Source organism: Rhinopithecus bieti, unplaced genomic scaffold (genome assembly GCF_001698545.2).
Source record: "Rhinopithecus bieti isolate Rb0 unplaced genomic scaffold, ASM169854v2 scaffold_35122, whole genome shotgun sequence".
NCBI classification, from domain to species: domain Eukaryota; kingdom Metazoa; phylum Chordata; class Mammalia; order Primates; family Cercopithecidae; genus Rhinopithecus; species Rhinopithecus bieti.
Window position 1 is genome coordinate 94,925 of NW_016814739.1, and position 22,147 is coordinate 117,071.

A 22,147-nucleotide genomic window follows, 5' to 3' on the forward strand; every position below is an offset into this window, starting at 1 on the left:
GTCAGTTGTGCCTTTAACTATGTCCATTTTGTCTTGTTATCTGCTACTAATTGCTTTATTATGATACTTTTTTCTAAAAGCTCTGTGCAGATCCTGAAGTGTTATGTCTTCAAGAAGGTTCATAGAAAGGACTGCAAGAAGTTAAATGCAGGTTCCTGACAACTTTGAGACCGTATTATTGGAGTCATTAAAAATTCCCAGAATGCTAATGAAAAAAAAAAACTGGACTCCTAAAATTACCAACCCCAAATCAAGCAAAACAAGAATTACACAAAACTAAACCAAGGAAGGACTAAAATGATGTTTTGCAACATTTTTTGTTTAAAACATTGCTGATTCTTTTTATGTTTTCTTTCCATAGTTGAGAAAACGTTTTTTTCCCTCTTAAGTAGTCTATGGCTTTACAGTAATTTTGTAAAGTGTATTTTTGTGCACAAATATTGAAACATTTATCTTTTTCTTTACCCGAGCCCTGCAGGATTTAGAAACTGTATGTGAGAAATTTTATTTTTATGGCAAGATAGTTATTTGCATAAGTTCACTAGGAATCTGCTCTCTTCAGATTGGAATGACTGGACGCACAGGTTATATCAGCAAGGCTAGGACTGGAATGTCAGTTTTTCAGCTATGACCAGACTGCTTTAAGGAATGAGCGTTAACTTTAAGCAGCCAATAAAAACCTTGGAAGAACTGGCCTGGCACTTTGTTCTTGACCTATGTGGTGCCCTTCCAGCATTTCTAGCCTTGCAGTAAATAAATGATGTCATTTTCTGACAGGCCCAGGAACCTCAAAAACATTTTGGAGACCTCAAGAAAAAAATTTTAGCCAGGTATCTCAGATAAAATATGTCGGTAAGTCTGTGGCACAGTTTCCTAGCCTGGAGAGGATTTTAGTGTTCTAATCTAATAAAATTCTTTACCAAAAGTTCCAGCAAATCCAACTTAAAAAGAGCTTATATGTTAAAGCACTGTTCTTGCTGTACTTAGGTAAGTGATCAGGTTAAATATAATGACACTAAACTTATTTTGTAAGTGAATTGGACTTACTGTGATTATCTTTGGTAAACAGGGAGGTGATTGTAAAGAGGAAAAATATGTTTCAGAATAGCTATATTATAGCTCTTATTAGATTCTAGCCCTGTCCATTGTTTCAGAGTTTTAAAATTATCTGGACTGAATCCCGAATTTTAGTTTCCTCTAATACCTGCTACGGCTCTTCAGACTAACATTCCCAACTTTCTCCCACTTTTCTGACTTGAAATTACTAAAAATTAAAACTGTGCCTTTCCCGAAGCCCCGCAGACTAAAGCTGGATAACTTGACATAAACTTTGGAGAAATCATCACAATTTATTTATGCACAAAAACTTCACTGGAACGTCTGATGCAAACTATAATCCAGAAAAATCTGTCAGATTGCCACCACCTGTCCACTCCAACTTAAATTATTTGAACCCAAATCTAGAAATCTCAGCTGGTTGCTCTCCAGAAACTAGCTTATAGACTGCTTGAAACATAGACCTTTGTCTTCTTTTTGTCTCCATAGAAATGTCTCCGATAAAGTACCTGTTTGCCTACACCATATGCAGACCTAACTCTGATGGAAACCCGCTTACACCACCTCTGAAATGGGATGCGATGATTTAACGGAACTGACCTGTTTTCAGGACTGAAAGACTGATATGATAAGACATGGAACATTGCACCCAAACTGGTTGCTTTCTACTCGTTCCAAACTGTGTTCTTCTCCTGCTTTGCCAAATCTCTTATCTTAAAACTTCTAACCCAAGTCTCTCCAAAACTACCAACTTAGCTTTTAACATGTGAAATTTCTGAAAGTAAAGTTTCAAGGGGGGACTGAAGGAAACCAAAATATTTCTCCCCAAAATGTTGAGAATTGTTAAGTTAGGAACACTGAACTCGCAGGGAAGTGCTCTGCTTAAGCCTGTTTTCCTGAGGTCGGGCCGTAAATCCTTCCTTCCTGGGAACAGCACTTGCCAGAGAAGGCAGCAGTGGAATCTGGAAACAGATTTTACTACCTTCTCTCATTTTGTCCCCTTTTAAAACTCTGGAGCTGCTGTCTCCTTTGTGTTGTCATTATGCTAAGACTTATTGATCTTTGTTAAAATACCATTTAGGCAAGACCCTTACGCCACTGCCTTGAGAGAGATACTTTTGAACTGCGATCTCTTCCACACAATAAGTACAGCACACACCACCTGCTGATTTTTCTGTTAATCTGACTTCTGTTTTCAGGAAGGTGTCTCAACGGAACTTATGAGGGTTTAGAAATTATATTTCCTCTCCTTTAGTTACCATTTAGCAAAATCAAAATTATGCTAATCTCCTATTCCAGGGGGGTTCTGGATCCAAATTACAAAGTTTTGTGACAGCTCCATGTAACCTTCAGCTGCAAGGATTTTAGCACCAGTAGCTGCAGCCTGGTTCTTTGAGTTTTTCCGCTGGACTGGAAGATAGTAGGTGCATAGGAGCTGAGCCATGTAATCAGTAGAAGCGATGAAGCTGAGAAAGGAGACTCCCTTGCCTGGCTGCTCAGAGAGAGGTAGAGTTTGGAGCTGAGGTCAACAGCAGGTGTACAGATCCCCAGGGGTTCCATCTAAATCCTGTTCTCTGTATCCAGTTTTCCATTCGGCTTTCACATTTCGAATGTTAGTTAACATATATCCCTTCTTTTTAGCAATGACCAAAATCAGAGGAGCTTCGAATATAAACAAAAGAAAACATTAAAAACAACTTCCTTGAAAGCCCTAAACCTTTTAAAGTACAGGTAAAGGAAGAGGAGGCAGATGCCAACGGGAGAGCAGGACGATCACTCTTCACAGACACTCCTTTGTGCGAGAGGAGCCGCCTGGCACTGGGGCAGTGTTTATCTCTTCTACAAGGTGAACACGTGGAGGTCTGATTGCAGGGACACATACAGCTGCCTCTCCGAAGGAACGTAACCGCAGGAGAAAGTGCTTTAACAGCTATCAGGATGCGTGTTTAATAACACACACACATTCCATAACAAATTTTTAGAAGTTTTTATTTATCTAAAAACATAAAGTTATCAAACATATCAATTTGCTTTGCAGAGCAATTTACATAAAAATTCACGACGTATACCAACGGCAGCATAGCACTGACTACCTCAGTTTGTGATACATCCCTTGCTATAGATCTCAGCAACACACAGAGCCAGTAGGGGAAATTCAAGCTTTCAGCTGGGGGTCTCTGAGGTCCCACCTGCCAGCAGTTCATTTAGCAGAAAGTGGGGCACAGGGGTGCTGAAGAGGGGACGCAGACCCCATTGCCTGTTAAGTCCCATTTATCTCAGAGTTTGAAACAACATGGGAATTTCCACTGGAGGAGGGTTGGCCTGCTGGCCTGGCCCTTCGCTCACATCCCCTCTACTTCAGCTACATTTCTTAGGCATGTTCCTTAAAGCTGTGAAAATCAATACAAGAAAAACTGACCGTTACTTCATTAATGTAACAGGCTATAAGGATCTCAAGGAGATCCACCTACATTGAGGATCTGTCTCAAAAACGGTGCATGTAAAACATTACCTGCAAACTGGTGTGTAAGGTCTGGCAGCCTTCTTGCACCATCCAGACAGATGCAGATGGCCACGGAAGACTTGGGGAGATATGCAGTACAAATAAAGACCTTAACCAATCCCAGCGCTTTCAGAAAAACTTTCACCGGTGGGGAGTGGGGGCATGTGACTGGAGAGCAATGAAAGGAACTTTACACTGGATCTGAATTGTTACTAAAAAAGTAACTGACACGCACACACAAAGTGGCCTTCCTGGTGAAGCATCCACAAAGCCAAGAGGCGCAAGCACCCAAGACGCCCAGAGTCGCTCCACCCCTGGGGCTTGCTGCAGTTATGCCCTCACCCAAAGACCATCTTTTTCAAACACAAACACCTACCTGCCCTTGGTGGTAATGACACTGTAAGGGCTGCTCATTCCACGGTAGGATTTTACATGTTTTCTCACCATGGCATAGTCTCTTTTTAGCTCATACCCAATAGTCTAGCTGGGTTTTCCGCAGGGCAACTAACTGTCCTGTTTTTGCTCAGGACGGAGGGGCTTCCAAGGTTCTAACTGAGCGGCTTCCAAGGCTTCAGTTGTAAATGAGTCAGCGGCTTCCAAGGCTTCAGTTGTAAATGAGTCAGCAGCTTCCAAGGCTTCAGTTGTAAATGAGTCAGTCACTTGGTTCTCTACAGTGTTCCAGGAGATATTAATGACTGCTTGAGGTTCTCCTAAATATACAAAATCTCAGAGTTGATGAAGAACAAGACATCAACCAAGAAATGCACCTGGGAGACACGTACATTTTTTCCATGTGACCCAATGCTCTTTAACGTAACAAGGTCCCCAAACTCTTCAACAGCTTTGTCCACTGAGTACAAACTGAATTCTAGTTTGCCAATTCCACTTTATCAAGACAAGGAATGAGGAAGCTGTTCCTTTTCAGAGTCCTGAGACAAGTGCTGGGATTCCCAACCCTGAGTATTTCACAGCTAGTTTATTCCCTAGGTCATACCCTGGACCACTCAAAACTTAAAAAAGTCAACATACACATAGATGTGAAGATAAGAAAGGAGGTAGTGGCCCCAGTCAACAAGGATTTTCCAGAAAATTCAGTTCCACTGTTAAAGCAGCACAATATTTAAAAACACAAAGAAGAAGAAGTCACAAAGCAACTGAAATGGGGCATCCGCTTGGAGAATTAAGACAGAATGCCCTTTAGACCGACTTCCAAGACAGCTTCTTTTAAGTGCTGTGTGGGGTTATTCTTCAGCGAAGAGGGTCACAGGTAAGGGCCCCGTGAAACAGTGGTTCTTAATATCATCTTTACCTTCCCTTAGGATAATATACCCCAAAACACTTTGCATCTATAAGATGCATACATCACTGCAGTTCACGAAACACAGTGTGCTCCCGATAAGTATCCGTGTTGCATGGCTAATGAAATGTCAAACCCTACTGGGTACAAGGCAGTGGAGCTCCACAGCAAGGCCTCTGCGCAGAACGAGGTAAATCTTCACTGTTAGCTACGAAGAGCACTGCATGAAAGTGTGTGCAAGATGATCCCATGAGGTTTTCTTTTTAAGTTTATGTATATTTACAGAAAAGTGGAATGTGTTGGAAGAGGAAACACCCCTTCTTGTAGACCCTTTGAGAGAGGAGAATTTGAGCTGGGAATAAAGGAGATGCTTTTTATTTTTTGCTCTTCTCTACTGTTTCTCTTTTCTGTAGTTAATACATATGACTTTAATATCAGAAATTTTTTAAACATTAAAAAATGATGTTTCAGTGCTCACTGCTCACTAAGCTTGATAAAGGCTGAACTGTGTCATGTATGGATACAGCAGGCGCCTATTATGTGCTTGTTGAATCCATTTAAAATACCGATTAGAAAAGCAGGAGCACACGTCTGAGAGCTACGCAGTCTGCGGATCCTGGGAGTGACAGGAAATATCCTGCAGTACGAGGAACACCCTGGGGAAGATGCCCCTGTCTACACCGTTGTACTTTCTCAAAACCACAAAAATGTTTTCCTTTTTTCAGGTTGACTTAAGCAAGTGAAGGTCTTTGGGATTCTATAAATAGATGCATTTGTAAAAAGCCAAGTAATTTTAAGACCCTGTCAAACTATAATTGGCGTGAGGAAGCACAGAACAGACGAAAGAAGCAGAAACAGCCCACGGGGTGTGCAGTTCCGCCGCCAGCTCCATCCTGCTTCCAGGGGCGGCTCCTGGCAGTGCTCTCCAGCCTGCGCGTCCAGGCTCCTCCTCCTTTAGTGTCACCGTGGCTGATCAGTGCATAGCCAAACAGACAGAGGAGAGTGGCACAGAGGAGGGGAACAGACAGGTTAGTACTTGGACAGAAGGGCAACAGTTCAGGTAGTAAGATATATGCTCCTTAATTTCTTCTTCTTTATGAGAAGAATTTTAGCATTTCTAGAGAATGAGAGACAAAAAGACACAGAAACAAGAAAACTTAACCATTACCTAGACATGACTAGATGGTAAGACAGACAAAAACGTTCCAACCAAGAGGAGCTCTCTTGTTTTTTGGCACAAGAAATTAGTAAGTTTACTAACTGAATTCCAGGGGAGGCCAAGGAGAGAAGCCAGTGGGAAGGAGGGCGGGGCCGAGGGGCCCACACCAGCAAACCGCTGGCAGGTGGGGAAGGGGCCGCCCCCAGGCTACAGGCACAACTTCAGTCAAAGATTCCATTTCCTTCACTCCTCAAGTGTCTTCCACAAGAATGGCAGCTCCTACATACATTAATACATTCTTGTTACATGCGAGGCGCCTTCCGTTTACTTCCCTGAGAAATGGTACAGACATGCCCACAAGCAGTCATCACTCCAGTCAGTGTCAATACTGAAAGGCAAGTTTTCTCAGTCTTCCAGCAAGACCTGGTCTACAACAGATTAAAGAGCGCATTTCAGTAAATGTAAACACATCACTTGGTCAATTTTCACAGTGATCATCAATGATGGCAGTTTACAGAGCGCAAGAAGTGCAAAGCCACCTTCCTTTCGGAGTAAGCTCATCTGCCAATCAGATGTCACTGATTTTCCACACTTGTCTGGCGGCAATTCTCCGCAACTGCTGCACTGAAATCTTCACTTCTGAGTTCCTCAAAACAGCAAGAGGGCAGTCAATTGGATGCTTTCACTAAAGTCAAATATTTACAACGAAAATCATTTGTATTGGGTGGGCGCAGTGGTTCACACTTTAATCCCAGCTACCAGGGAGGCTGAGGCAGGAGAGTCTCTTGAACCTGGGAGGGGGAGGTCGCAGTGAGCTGAGATCGTGTCACTGTACTCCGGCCTGGGAGACAGAGCAAGACCCTGTATCAAAAAAATAAAATAAAAAATAAAAATAGAAAAAAAAAAGGAAAAAGAAAACCACTCATCTTGACATTTTTCATTCTTGAATGGAGGAATGGCGGATAGATCTGTGGTAATCTTCCGGATTGCTGATGTGCTCCGGTAAATCGTAGCCCCTCAGGAAATGTCCACTGTTTTGCTGAGCGAAATAATACAGTTGTCTGGCGAGCAGAGGTTCTACCTTTGATAAGAGATTTTAAAAAAGACATTACTGAGATATCCCGCAACTGGCTCACTATTAAACAGCGCTCATATTCTAAGGAGACAGTAACGTAAAGCCCAAAGTTATGTCCTAGAACACATCAAAACATTTCATACTTGGAGCCAACTAAAGAAGCAATTTTTTTGTTAGTCCTTCCATAGATCAACATTTAAAAAAACAGCCAAAGCGACTTAATTCTGGGTTAAAGATGTTACTTTCAAATCAGCTGCCACTTAAAATGTACATTTAACTAAAACTGAATCAAATCAAGTAAAGTGATTAAATTAAAAGGAAGTCTGAGGTAATCTGCAGGGTAATTTAGGCCAATGATTTTGTTTTTCCACAACTGCAGTTTGAAAGAAGCAAGGAGCCCATCCTGAATGATTTGACTTCCAGGTCATCGGTACAGTTCTAAACCAGAGGTAAAAGAAATAAAAAGTAAAGTTAAACAACAACAAAACTACTCTTGTGGAAAAAGAGAAGTTAACTGGCCTCAAATTTATCCCGTCTGGTTATTAGCATGCATCACGCTCACCAAAAAACAAAAACAACTTAACGATCAGCTTTTCCTATATTTACATCATCTAAGGCAAGCTGAATGCTCTCCATCAATCATGATATTAAAGTCTATATTTTATATATAGCGACTTAAGCAAAACTTCTGAGTACCTGAAATGAATTAAATTAATAACTTTTAAAAGTGGAACTCATAGGTGTACATGTGAGTTTATTCATTTTACGGACCACACAGCCTCGTCTTCAGGATGACGGGATCATCTGGGGATCCATCTTTCCCTGACTTAGAGGACGGCAACTTCATCCAAGCCACCCTTAAAATTGGATTGATGTATAGCTGAGCTGATCATCAATTTCTTTTGTTTTCTTTTTTTTTTTTTTCGAGACGGAGTCTCACTCTCTCGCCCAGGCTGGAGTGCAGTGGTGCGATCTCGGCTCACTGCAAGCTCTGACTCCCGGGTTCAAGTGATTCTCTTGCTTCAGCCTCCTGAGTAGCTGGGATTACAGGTGCGCACCACCACACCCGGCTAATTTTTGTATTTTTAGTAGAGGGGGTTTCATCATGTTGGTCAGGCTGGTCCCAAATTTCTGACCACGTGATCCGCCCACCTCAGCCTCCCAAAGCGCTGGGCTGAGATTACAGGTGTGAGCCACTGCACCTGGCCCATCATCAACTTCTTAAATGCTGCTTATCAATGCCAAGTTTATTTAGTCATTTAGCAATTCCTGTTGTTAACAACATATCAGTTATGATTTCAACAATCATAGCAATTGTTAAGTCAATCACTGGAGAGAACTCATGAGAAATCCTCAGTCTATGGGATTATATATTGGTTGGTGGGTTGGTCTTTGTTTTTAAAACCAAGAAGGGGGGTTGTATGTTCGAGATTAAACCATGTTTCATTTCAGTTCTCAATGAGAAACAGCATCAGAGCTACAATATGATGGGAATTTTGATGTTAGGGGTGTAAGTTTTACCTGGTATTGCTCACCATGCAAGCCCATTAATGAAGCTTGCAGGTACGTAGCAATGTGAAGCTTTCAAATTCAAAAGTCTTAAGGGTTCAAGATTCTGTTTTCCACGGCAAATTAATGCTTCATGTTACCTATAGAAACCTTTCCTCATAAAAAAGAAAACTAACCCTAACCCTAACCCTAACCCTTTAGCATTACTTGCCACAGTTGAACCCATCTTGAACTATCCCAGAGAACATTACGAGGGTCTGATTTACTTGAATTCCTTGAAAGATTCAGCCTCTTTCAAATATCATATGCCCAATAATTGAATAATTTCTAAAGTTCCAGAAATAAAAGAGGTGCTAGGGCACCCATGCAGACCTACAAAATGCCTCCAGGGAATGGGCAGTTTCCCACCTGGGAAAAGCTTTTCCTCTGAACGAAGATCCGCTAGCTAGACAGCATTCTTAAAGCCGTCTTAGCATGGAGAATGTTAAAGGGCAGCTTTTACCATCAATCTTTCTCAATCCCTATAAAATGGAAATATGACAACTTTCCTGAAAAATAAAAAAGATGGGGAGAGAGGCACCCTCCATGGAGGCTGTCCTCCCCGGGTCTTTGACGAGCAGGTCTCAAGTCTGGGAGGAGCACGTGGGTCCTCAGACGGTGCTGCTTGCTGGACCATGCTTCCTCCCTCATGAGTTCAAGGCTTACGCTTACTTTTCCAGGTCATTTGACATTCACTTTTCATTTGGGACTTTTCTAAATGAAACGCTGCCCTTTACAAAGAACAGGAAGCCACTGTGGGGTGAGCGCAACTGAGGACTCACGTGAGCTGTGATGAGCTTCCTTTGCCTCTGAGGGTCTGGAAACTCCTCTCCGAAGCATAGAGTCACCTGGAATCTCGGCAGGGAGCGGCCGTGGTGAGCAAACGCTTGCAACTCTGCAGAGGCCCACAAGAAAAAGACCACGTTCAGAAACCCTCGTCACCAAACACACCAGGTTAAACAGGAAGCAGGAGCTTACTGTGACTCTGAATCGTCTACTTCCCTGAGCAGGGCTCTTGATGTGAACATCTCAGATAGAAAACAGCATGCATGCTTTCTCCCCAGGGCCCTCGGTCTCCCTCCATGCTTCAGAAGGAACTAGTCGACAGCTAAAGCACACTGCTTTGCAGCACTGGGCCCACAAAGACTCAAAAGGTAGTAGACCGCAGTGAAGTTGGGAGATAAAGGATGAGAAACGTAGTCACGCAATGGCAAAAGACTGATTTATGCCATGGACAAGTTTTCATTTAAAAAATCAGAAAGTTTTGACATCCTGGGATCATTTGAAAACCTCATCCCATCCCTACAGAGCCCACACAATCCAGTGTCTGTGCTACTGCAGATATCCACGTAACTCAGGCACCACAGAAAACACGTAACACCAACGTGGTGACTAGCACCAGCCCTCGGCAGCTGAGTCCTGCTGTCCCTGGGCCTGAACTGCGTGACTCTGAGTAGACTCGTGCCTATCTCCAGGGACAGACCAGTAACCTGACCTGAGAAGGGGAGTGGGGCAGCCCCCCTGGCCTCCCGCTTGTGGATACGCACAAATACCTCCTGAAGCCACCACACCTACCCAAAAGATAGGAAAGGGACTGGAACACTGTTGGAAGGACAAATGCCCATCCCCTGACTTTAGCCCATGCCCCCTCCCCTGTACACAAGACAAATCTTCTGCCTGTACCTACAATAAAATGTCAAGCCCGCAAAGGAAACCAGTTGACACAGGAGCTGCTAAAGCTAATGCAGAACAGATGTGTCCCTATCAGACTCACACCCTGGGGCCGTGCCCCGGGGCTGTCCCCAGTGCTGTGCAGACCTGAAAGGGGAGATATCAGAGATCTCCACTGTTCTCTTCAACTGAACAGAAATTTCTAGCTAACTTACAGGACTGCTTGACTTCCTGCTTTTTTTTTTTTTTTTTTTTCCATAATTCAAATCAAACCCAAATGACTTAGTCAGAATGTGTAAAACACATTCACACTGCCATGATCTGAGACTACACCTACACAGGCTAATCAGAATAGCGAGTTGGCACAATTCTCTGAAAAAGCCTGCCTCCAACCCTAGATAACATGAGAGCGTTTGGTGGGAATCCTTAATTCTGCAGACGCTGGTCGGCACGGCTGCAGTTTTTACGTTCACAGCATCCTCCTTGAACCTCAGTGAACACGTTGAGGTGAGAGGCTGCAGTGGGCAGAGCACAGCCCTCGGTCACAGAGGAAGGAATGAAAGCCAAGACCAGCTCTCGCTCACAGATTAATAGTAAGTTCTAGGCTTGCAAGTCCACAGCCCCAGGACACTCACAGGCGTCCACCCCCGCCTGTGCCTTCTCTCACGCAGCATACCTGTGACTCAGAGTGCACCTTCCAGCTTAGTCACCATGGGGCTCCACCTTCCTAAAACGCCCGGCAAGAGGCACTCGGAGAAGACAGTGCCCGTTCCTTGTGACACCTTCATCAGAAAGCCCTCACCGTGTGGTATCTTCCGAAACCACTGGCACCAAGGTCCAGAGTCTTCAGAAATCCAGGCCCACTGGGCCTTAGCCTTCCTGGCCCATGTGAGCTCTTCCAGACCCCAAGGCAGACACGGGAGAGGCTGATGGGGGGTCTCCCCAGTCGCCCTTCAATTTCCTTGGTTTCCCCATGAACACCACGCCCAACCCCAAGAAGGATGGGACCTCCCTGGTCGGGGACTGGGGATGGTTCTGCCCTTAGAATGAGAGGTGTCCAGCCCAAGGTGACTTCCTCACCTCGGGGAACCTGCACAGTTCTCCCTCTTCCTATTGTCAGCCTCTGTGTGAAACTTAGTTATCTTTTTTTTTTTTTTTTTTGGCGGTGAGGGTTGGGGGCCAGAATGGAGTCTTGCTCTGTCCTGCGAACTGGAGCACAGGGGTGCGATCTCAGCTCACTGCAACCTCCGCCTCCCCGGTTCAAGCAATTCTTGTGCCTCAGCCTCCTGAGTAGCTGGGACTACAGGCGCCACCACCACGCCCGGCTCATTTTTGTATCTTTAGTAGAGACGAGGTTTTGCCATGTTGGCCAGACTGGTCTCGAACTCCTGGCCTCAACTGACCTGCCCGCCTCAGCCTCCCAAAAGTGCTGGGATTACAGGCATGGGCCACCACACCCGGCCTGAAGCTTAGTTATCTAGGGACACATTTGCTTTGGGCACCAAAAAAAAATCTGGATGAGCTTACACACACGTGGGCCACTGACACCCGAAAGCACGAGCACGTGTCTGCAGTGCCAGAGCACAGAGGTGGGTCCTGTTTTTATTTTAAATAAGTGGAATGAACAAGCACATTCAAGAAAAGGGGAGGCACATGAAAAACCAAAGACACAGGAGTTTCTGAAGCGGCTCGGGAAGGAGCAGCGCTGGGAAAAGGCAGAGGAAGAGTTGGCGGTGGGGTGGCAGGCAGAGCAGCTCCCTCCCTCACGTGAGGCTCCCTCCACCTGGACAGCCACAGGAAGCCTGGGAGGAAGCCCAGTGTGACAGGGCCAGGGGCTTCGCAGAAGCCAGCCAGAGCTTCACTGAATGGTCATGAAATCCAAGGGAGAAAAACAAAACTCACTGGTTCTAAAAACTATGCTTAGAAACATTCATATCACAGAGCCCACTCATAGCACTGTCCTGTAACTTCTCCTGTGCAAAACCAGTACAGTCCGCTCCACCCTCCGTCTCACTCGTGGGGCGGCATCTGCATGAGGGTGACTCCTCTCACAACCAAGAATGTTAACAATATGCTTCTAACCTTTATGATTTTTCTGGGAACCTGAAAAGAGCCGTCACATCAGCAGACGTGTTTGTTGAGATCACAGTGCAATAAAACGGAACTGTGTTAACAGGTGACTGTTGAAAACCAGAATTGCAAGAGTACAGCCTGAGCCACGGTCCACCTGGACCATCTGATCCGGACTCTCTGCCCTCAACAAAGCCAGACAGAAGATCTCTACTGGGTCAAGCCCCAAGCCCGGTGGGCGCCGGAGTCAACAGGAGGAAGACCTCAGCCTGGGGTGAGAGGGACCCTGTTGTTTCTGACCCCTGTGGCAGACGGGCCATCACCACCTCCATTCTAACAGATAATGAAGTGCCTCACCTGACAAAAACTGCTGTGTGTCAAAGAGCTTGCAGGTCTGGTCTCTCTCCAGTTTGTTGGGCCGGTCGCTGCACAGCGCCAGGGGCCCGTCCCAGTAGATCCGGCTCTGGCAGAGTCTTTTTGCATAGAGCCCGTCGGGGGCCATCCAGAGGACCACGCCCCTCTCCAGGTGGCCCAGCAGCTTCTCAATGTTTTTCCTCTGGCCGTTGTCCTCTGGGTAGGGGAACAGGACCTGGTCCAGGTTGCTGGCGTCGTAGGAATGTCCATGGGAGATTCGGCAGCCCTCGGGGCTGGACGTGGTCAGCTCCTTCACGAGGATTTCCCGGTAGTACAGGCAGATGTGCAGCCGGCAGTCTGCAAACACAAGGCTCCGGAGTCAGTGCTAGGGGCCGAGGACACCAGCTCGAGGCCATCGGCTCCACAGAGCCAAGCACCTGTGGCGGGACTCTACTGTCCCGCAGGCTCCGTGGAGGAACAAAAGGTTGTGGCGTCCAGGAGGCCTGGGAGACGTCGCATACCCTGTTTCCCCCGAGATCCACAGGCAGCACGAACTCGGTCAACACTTAGAGAAGTCCCGTGGAAATAAACCCATTTAATTTGTCTAAACCAGCATATTTCAAACGTGTGTGGCCACAGACTCTTTTTTTAAGGGACGAGTGTGTCTTTCATTAATTTTCTGGAAAAGTAAGTTGAATTCATATTATAGATCATCACCACTAAGAGCTTACTAAGTCTTATTTGTGAATGATGATGATGATAGTGGTGATGACATTTAAGTCATGTGTCAGTGAATGAAAATTCATCTTTAAGCAAATCAGTTTTTACTTTGGTAAAAAACGAACCCTAAGTTTAATTTCTACTAGCAAAAAATATGACAGTGTTTCAGAAAGAAGCAAGTCTGTCCACAAACCTGAAAGGTCCTCAAAATAATAATATGACATCATTTAGGTAAAAGCAAGTGTGTGTGTGTGTGTGTATACATATATATAAATTATATATATAATTAGGTGCTTATTTATGTCTATAGAGTTTATATATAAACATACACACACATATACACATTAAAGGGTAGGTACTAAGGCCTTAATGGTGATTTCTGGGTGGCGGACTGTGACGTTTTATTTTCCATTTTGTTTTCTGATTTTAAATTAGTTTTCCACACTGGATATGTGGTGTTTTTATCACAAAATTAATTCTTGTGAAAAGAAAGAAATTAATGAGAAAAATGCTCTAAAAGTTCATGTAAAGTCTGCTGACTGGGTTTTGTGTTTAAGTTTGAAAAGAACTCTAAAACTCTCTGAAACTTTAAACAAGATGATCCATTTACAAATGTTTTGCTGATTTCAGAAACCTCTTTGAAACATCGCCCATGAGTTGAAAGAACCAAGCTAGGTTTGCATAAGCTCCTCAGCCAGACTGCAGGGGAGTGGCACAGACAGGGGGCAGTTGCCACTGGTAACCATATGAGACCCCACAATCAATGGGAATCACAGTTCTCTAACAAATGTGCTCACGGCTGATAATCTGTATTATGCATACCAAAAAAAAAAAAAGAAACCCACGAAACCCTTATTCCTCAATAGTAGGTTTTGAGACTTAACCCACATCACTGTCTCAATTCTCTGCTTTGACGCACTGAGAACGAGTCAGACAGTGCGCCCCAAAGAGAGTGGGTGTTGGCCATTCGAGGTGATTCTCGGGGCAGGTTTCATTTCATTTAATGTCATCAGAAATCACGAGGTTGCAGAGATATAAATAGCTGTTTATTTCCTACTCTTCAGGCACCCACACAAGTCTTAGGTGTTCAAGAAAAGGGTTTGAAAGTTTCTAAAAACAAACACAAGCCTTCCTGCTCAGAAGTAACTCCTCCCAAAGGGCATCCTCGGTACTCATGAGCATCTCAGAAAAAAAGGTGCAAGCCTCATTCAGAATTAGAAGGAGTGGCCAGGTAAAACTCCAGCCCCCGTGAGCAGCCGTAGTGCCACAACTCTCGTCTCCCTGAAATCTTCAGAATTTAGTTAGTATTTTTCATCAATGATTTTAAAGATGCCAAAGGGCAAGATGAGAATTCCAAACCTTAAAAACAATCCAAAATATTATCTAAAAAATGAGTAGACATATAGCACATATGCTTGGCAAGTCTGAGGGTGCCTTCTTTATAATAGTTTTTTTTCTTTTTTCTTTTTTTAGAAATAAAACTTTAAAAATCAGGTTGAATCCATATTTGTTTGCAAGCTATATTAAAGACCAAAATGTGTATTACTTTTAGGCATATCAATGTTATCGAGGGACCAGAACTAATGTCCCCAGGGAGCAGAGGAGGAGGACTTATTTGTGGCTCAACCTGGAAGGATGATCAGCCTCTCAAATTGAGAAGCCCTTCCACACTTCCACATGGAGAATGCTGGCTGAAGAGGGGCTCTTGGTAAAGGAAACTGGAGTGTTTGCACATTCCTGGAAATTCGGAGAGGTGCCAGTGAAGATGCCAGAATGACTCCATTCAAGCCAGTGGCTGAAACTGTCAGCAGAACCACAAGCAATGATGCTGGGTTTTTCCAGTGGTGCTCCTAATTCACTCTGGTCACCTCACGCACAGGATGTGTCCACATCTACTCCAGACCTCAGGGGGAGCAAAGCAAGTGTCTAAAGTCCCATCAAATCTGCCCAAAGATGACAGAGCTGGCAGCAGAGGCTGGCCTCCTGCGGTGCCTCCGGAACCAAACCCTGCACTCACCTGAGAGCGCCAAGGCTTCAGCAGACCTTATGCTTGGCTCTGTGGGGATGCCGGGAGCCTGGGACTCAGGTGGGGCACAAGCATAAAAGGTTCCTGTCACCTGGCAACCTGCATTTGCAAATAAAAATCAGATGATGTCTAGGCAGAGAGTCCGACGCACTGCAGGGCTTCCTGGGATGTGTGTGTGAAGCCTGGGAAGGAAGAGGCTGGCGCCCAGTCACCTTCCCACCCACTCCCAGCACCAGTGACTAGCAGGGCATATTCTTGTGAGGCAAAGACGAGCCGGAGGCCAACTGGAAAACCAAAGCTGAGGGAAAAACGAGACAGTGCGCAGCTTTGAAAGGAAACTTGGAGTGCTCTCTCTGTAACTGACCCACAGGGAAACTGAGGCTCAGAGACAGATGACATGATTTGTCCTTGTTCGCAAAGCGGGTTCACAACAGAGCTGAGAGTTCAGGTCCACTTGAGTTTGTGCCAAAGAGCCCAATTAAAAAAGTAACAAATGGTTTAGTCCATGTTTATTTTGCTTGTCTCTTGTGGGTTGGGAGAAGACTGAACCATGTTCCTGAAGACAATGTTGTATGAAACACGAATGGAGGAAGAATGTGGCACAGAACACCTGATTGTGCTGCCGCTTCATTTACTGTTACCGATGCTTCAAGACAGGTCTCTACCTATTCCACCATCACTTTACACAATTCTAGGCCTCGCCTCTTTCCCATGGTCACTAACTCCATAGAGCCAGAGCACTGAACACAAGTCTGAATTTCAGGAACTAGTTTTATGTCAGCCGATTCCTCCACTACCATATTGGAAACCAGCCCTTGCTACAAATCCCTCTTGAAAAGCCAATCCCACTGAATTCTGGGCTTTTTTGTGAACGTGCCACTCAATACAAACATTAAATAGCGGTACACCTCTTCACTACCTGCAGCCAAGGATAACCTGAACGTGACTGGGGGAAAAAAGGCCAAATTGCAAAGGAACAAATATTCTTAAAACATCCAAAGGGTTCAATGTGTTGACCCATCTCAGGACTTCTATTTAAGTAACTAACTCAAAAGTCCTGAAAGCCTGCGTTACAGCATTGTGAGATTCTCCCTGCACCTAGCTAATGAGTGCTTCTACGTATGGAGCTTATTTTGATATCTGGGGAACTCCTGAGGGCAGGGGACCACATCTAATCCAGAATCAGAAGTCTCTCTGGGACTCACTGGTAGGTAGACACCTGTAGAGACTTTTCATGTGTCTGCCCATGGTATTTTTCCATTCCTTTTTTAGTATCACCTCTAATACCAACAATAGCAACAACGAACATACCACTATTCGAGAGAAATATACCAGCTCAGTAATCTCCCAGCATCCCTACTTATTATCTACGAGCTTCCATGATCTCTTCTATATATAAAAAGTGGGGGACTGTTTTCCACTGCCTGGAGTGATCTCCGTGGCATTTAAATAAGATCCCATGAAGGGCAGTGCCTAGCATGGATCCTGACAGTAAACTTGGCTGTGGGATGGCACCATCCCACAGGACTGAGAAAACCCTCCTCTCCCCTAAGCGGCACACGCAGCCTCCAAGAAGGGGAAAGAGCTTTGGTGCTGCCCAGGACAGACCAGGATTCACCGTGGCCCATGGCCAAATTAGCAGTTAGTTCTTCTGTTTCCTGCCCTGTAACTTCCTTACCATTTTCACAAGCTGGGCCTTGCCAGTGGTGGCCGCGAGGTCCGAACGTTACGGGACATTGGTACGGGATTTCCGGGTGCGGCTGATCTGGGACATAGTCCCTCCAGCTTCGGTCAAGGGGTGGCATCACGTAGTTGTGAACCTGCTAAAGGAGCACAGGAGAGGCTGAGAGAAGCAGCACTGGCATTGAGACGGCGGGTAGGGGGGTGCTCTTATAGCCTCCAGACTCCTAAGGGAATCCCTTATTAGGCTGACAGCCGAAGAATTTTATCATCCAAAAAGACTGGAGTGAATCGTTCATCACACTAGGTGGAGACACCCACGGATCATAAAGGACAATGGAGACACTTGTGCTGTTTTATGTAAAGCTTCGTCATATGGCTAAACCTGGCACCAAAATACCACAGGGGAATTTGCCTTCTTTTACCCACCAAAGTGGATGAAACAAAGCTGTCATTCACATCAAGAAAGCCTAAAGAGATCAGCTGCCCTGTGGTTTCACATGATAAGACACTACTTCCAAAACCTTCCACTTCCACAAAAGATCTGTTTCCCAGAAGACCTGAGGAGCATATTCCAGCAGGCGGACATGCCCAACCCTCCCCTACTTAAGACCCACACCAATGGCAGCACCGTGTGGAAAGAGAGACATTCGTTCGGTGACCTGGGGTTTTTCTGGGCTGTTGGACCAGCGACAGCAAATGGCAAGTTCTGCTGTCTGGGCTGCTGTAGTTCTCTGGCCATGTGGGCAGCTGGCCCGCACAGCCTCGCCCTCAGGGAGCCCAGTGCCCTCCACCATACCTGGGCTGGGAGCGAGGGGTAAGGCGTTGTCATGGTGTAGGGGTGGCTCATGGACATCTGCGGGTCCTCCATGAGCTGCTTGGCTCCTACATGTTTGGGGAAAAGGGAAATGGCACAATGTAAAAACAGGAACTGACCTAACTAAATGTCAAATCTTGTAAAAATACCTGAGCATTTAATTCTTAGAATGCATAACACGGTATTGACAAATAAGGTATTTTTCAGCAACTCCCTTGGGAAGTTATTTGTTCATGCTATTAAACTGATTTTTTTCTACAAGGTCTGAGTTGTACAGGACAGGTAGAGAAATACAGGACAGATGGCATGCGAATGTGCCTTGTGACATGAAGGACCTCGCCAGCCAGATGTTTCCCAAGTGAGGTCACCTGAAGGATCTGTTTAAGATGCAGATTCCTGGGCTCTCTTCCAGACACACTGGTCAGAATCTTGAAAAGAGGGGTCCAGGAATCTGACTTTTAATAAGCACCTCAGCTGACCATGTTACACTTTAAAAGTTGACCATTTTATTACCATGAATGGTAATGAGATATTCCTCTCATTACCCCTCTTCTGCAAAATAGTTACTCACTAAAGACTATTAGATAAGTAAATTTTAACAAGTTATCTGGGTGGTTTCTTTTTTTGAAAGAGTAACTGGAAAACACATATTCAATGCACACACCCCCCCCATATACGTTGAGGCATACAGTGTGATTAATTCCCCTATGCTAAACACCACAGGAACTTCAGCTTGTGACCCACATAACCCAGGCAGAGAGGCTGGGCTTCACTGTGAGGCAGAAGGCAGGCAGGCAATACAAAAGGAAGGCTAGAAAGTGATGCTCAGAATGAAGTGAAGTTAAGGTGCCTCAAGGATCTGGCTGCCTCTGTTCTGTGACCCAAATTCCTGAAAGCCCCTACCTTTTTTGGCTCCCTCAGGAACAATCCTGTACACTTTGTACGGGTCCGAGATGTCCAGCTGGCTCCGCTCGACCAGTTCCTCAAAGTCATTGCTCTTGTTCAGAGCGCATCGTAAACGAGTCTTCCAGGTAGGAGGGTCTGGCTTGTCGATGCCTTCTCGGAACTTTCCTTTAAATAGTGCCCAAGCCTGGTGGGAAAGAATGAAGAGAATGCAAAGTCAAAATACAGGTCTGGTTTATTAGTTTTCTTTTTGGAGACAGAGTCCTGCTGTGTCACCCAGGCTAGAGTACAGTGGCATGATGACAGCCCACTGCAGCATCCTGAGTTCTAGGGATCCTCCTATCTCAGCCTCTAGAATAGCTGGGCCCTGGGCCTACAGGTGTTCACCACCACACCTGGCTAATTTTTTTTTATTATTTTCTGCAGAGACAGGGTCTTACTGTGTTGCATAGGCATCCTTCCACCTCATCTTCCCAAAGTGCTGGGATGACAGGTGTGAGCCACCATGCTAAACCCAAAGGACAGCTCTTTTGTAAGGAATCTTGAAACTGTATTTCTAAAGGAAAGAATGGTACGTGGGTCCTTCAGATTCACACCGTTGCTCAAAATGTAAACTGAAAGACCCAACTATCCTCTAGGAAAATGATTTTCCATCTGGGACCCTATCACTGCCAAGCTGAAGACACATTTTCTGGGTATTTAGAAAAGGTAGAGTGAGATGCGGAGGCTCCTTGAGGGGTCTCTACCCACCCAGTGTCTGAGGTGAGCTTGCCTAGGGCTGAGGACGGCTGTGGCGTGAGCTGCGGCCCACAGGAGACATCTGGATGGCCGCACAGCTGAGGCACTCTGAGAGCAAATTCAGACCAAATTCCCGGAGGAAGTCCCCTTCCCCTGCTCTGCCCACAGGTGGGGGCTGGGCCCAGACGCACAGTTCTCTGGGTAAACTGCCTTAGGGGAAAACAGTCCTAACAGGGACACAGGTGTGTGCACTCCCGCAAAGGGCAAGGGAGACAGATCTAGCCAGAGGCCCTGAGTTCCAGAGCTATGGGGGGAGGTCTCCAGAGACTTGGAAAGAGAGAGACAGAGACACACACAGAGAGAAAGACAGGAGAGAGAAGAGAGGCTGACCTCAGAAAGCATATGCAGAGAGAGAGACTCAGAGAGAAAAGCAGAGAAAGAGAAACAGAGACAGACGCGGTGAGAGAAACGAGCACAGGCGCGGACGCACCGCGAGAGACGGAGACCCACGGATGGAGGAGGCAGACAGGAATCCGGGGAAGCGTGGGAGGCTTGCGTGGAAACGGGAACACACAGACCGACAACCAAAACCCCTCGAGTCTTGGACTGCCCTTCCCCAGGCCCCGCCTCCGGGGGTTCCCCTGCAGGCTCCCCGCGCTCAGGACTGGCGCCCGGCTCCCGCCCCCTAAGAGCCGAGGCCTCCTCTCCTCCTCCTGTGGCTCTGGCGATGCCACCCGGTGCTGCCGCTGCCCGCCAGTCCGCCCCGCGCGGTGCCCTGGGCTCGCCGCGGAGTGGGCGCCGGGACCGGGCTCTACCTCTGGGCCCTCCCCCGCACCCCCGCCGGCTCCCCAGGCCGGAGACCTTGAAGAGCGCGGCGTCCTCCTCGCGGTTGTAGTCCTGCTTGCCCGCGTGCTTCCAGGGGATGCGGAAGATGCTCTTCTCCTCGTTCTCCCACACCAGCCCGGGGTACTTGCCGCTGTCGATCTGGTCGATCAGCCACTGGCGGAGCTTCCCGTTGCCGCAGCTCACCGCGCTCATGCCGAACTCTCCGCCTCGGCCGCTGCCCTCCAGGTTCATGCCCCGCGTGCCGTCCGCGCCCGCGCCCGGGGTGCTCCGCCCGCTCTGCTCTGCGCTGCAGGGAGGAGAGCTGCCCTTCAGCCACCAGGCGCAGCGCGCCGGGACCCGCCCGACCCTGTGTCGGTGACCCGGAGGCCCTGGAGTCTCTGACGCTGCGAAGCGCGCGCGTGCCGCGTCAGGGTCGTCGAGGCCCCCGGAAGGAGGCACCTTCGCGGCTGGCCCGGGCGCATCCCCTGGGCGGGCACAGCCGTCCGCCTTCCGAGCTCGGCCCCCGCGAAGGCCCCTGCCCGCGGCTCCACCTGTGCACTCTTGGAACGCACCCGCGGCCCAAAGGCTCCCGACACACGTTGCTGGTTTTGCACACTCTGCCCTCCAGCCGCCCCCTCCGGGCCCTCCGTCCGCACTCACTGGTAGCTCTGGCTTCTCTTCGCTCACTCCCAAACCGTTTCTCGCCCCTTCCCCGCGACTCTGTCACTTTCCACGCCCCTGGACCTCGCCTGCGGCCGGGCGTTCCAGGGGCGCAGCACCGGGTTCCTCCACCCTCCGCTTTCTCAGCTCGCATCCCCACCCTTCGCCCCGAATAGGACCCCTATCCCTGCCCAGCTAGCGAGGATCGAGTGGGCTCTGCAAACAACTAGTGGCGGTGACGCGGGGGCTGCAGCCCAGTGGTGGGGGATTCCGCGCGCAGAGCGTCCGCGCGACCCCGGAGCAGGCCCGGGAGAGCGGAGGCGGGGAGCGCGCGGGAGAGGGCGACGCCAGCCGCGGAGCCGGGGAGGCAGGGACCGCGCCAGGCCGGCTGGACCACCGCACGCCGCGCTCGAGAGACCCAAATGCACTGGCGGGCGAGCGCCGCGCTGGAGGCCGCGGTGAGTTTGGGCCCCTCAGGGACGAAGAGCAGGGTAAGGAGCTTCGGACGGGGGTCCACAGGGTCGGCGCTGTTTCTCGCGGGCAATGGTGACGTCTTGTGTGGGTGCCTTGGACGGCCCCGCCTCAGCCACTCCTGGGCCCCGACAGTCCCGTTAGCTCATCCCGTCCGGCTCGTGGCGACCCCAGCGCGGGAGCGAGGAGAGCAGACGGGACTCGGGCCGCGCCCCTGGAGGGGGCGCCCCCGGCTCTGCGCGGATGGGGTGGGAGTCGGAGCTCCAGGACCCGGCGCGCTCCCTTCCCGCCCCGAAGCCGGGTACCCGGCGCTGCCCTGGAGATCGAACCTCCGGCTGGCGCTCGCGATCCTCCGTGGTATCGGCCTCACACCCCTCCTCCGGCCGACTCCAGCCTTACCTCGCCCTGGACTCGGAGCTGAGGGCAGCGGTGGGTCGCGAGCCCGAGCGGTGGAACTGAGAGCGCGAGGTGGGAAAGAGGAACTTTATAGAACTCTCCGGGGCGGGGCCTGGGGCGGGGCGGGGCCGCGGGTTGGAGCCGGGAGCCGGGCTGCGCAGCCGAGAGCGGGGCCGGG

At 47.9% G+C, this 22,147-nt stretch overlaps 1 protein-coding gene across 4 annotated transcripts; it reads right to left on the reverse strand.

Annotated features, from left to right (window-relative positions):
* Positions 1–3,028: 3,028 nt before the first annotated feature.
* On the reverse strand, positions 3,029–22,027 carry IRF4 (interferon regulatory factor 4). Of its 4 annotated transcripts, none has more exons than XM_017851859.1 (9): positions 21,973–22,027; positions 20,479–20,749; positions 18,880–19,066; positions 17,959–18,044; positions 17,158–17,299; positions 15,471–15,578; positions 12,737–13,090; positions 9,421–9,533; positions 3,029–7,096 (listed from the first exon to the last, which is right to left on the reverse strand). In XM_017851859.1, the coding sequence occupies exons 2-9, from the start codon at positions 20,692–20,694 to the stop codon at positions 6,953–6,955; spliced, it is 1,350 nt and encodes a 449-aa protein (XP_017707348.1). In that variant the 5' UTR covers positions 20,695–20,749; positions 21,973–22,027; the 3' UTR covers positions 3,029–6,952. The 4 variants fall into 4 exon arrangements, with proteins under 4 accessions (XP_017707348.1, XP_017707346.1, XP_017707347.1 ...); XM_017851857.1 differs by having other exon boundaries at positions 17,158–17,302; XM_017851858.1 differs by lacking the exon at positions 21,973–22,027 and adding an exon at positions 21,903–21,960 and having other exon boundaries at positions 17,158–17,302.
* Positions 22,028–22,147: the final 120 nt, after the last annotated feature.

Excerpts from the sequence above, each read along its gene's own strand:
- IRF4 (XM_017851857.1), bottom strand. The coding sequence starts at position 20,694 with ATGAACCTGGAGGGCAGCGGCCGAGGCGGAGAGTTCGGCATGAGCGCG. Across the intron at positions 15,579-17,157 it reads AGGCCCAGCTTGTGAAAATG|GTTGCCAGGTGACAGGAACC; the intron begins GTAAGGAAGTTA and ends TTGCAAATGCAG. Across the intron at positions 13,091-15,470 it reads TGAAGCCTTGGCGCTCTCAG|ACTGCCGGCTGCACATCTGC; the intron begins GTGAGTGCAGGG and ends TTGTGTTTGCAG.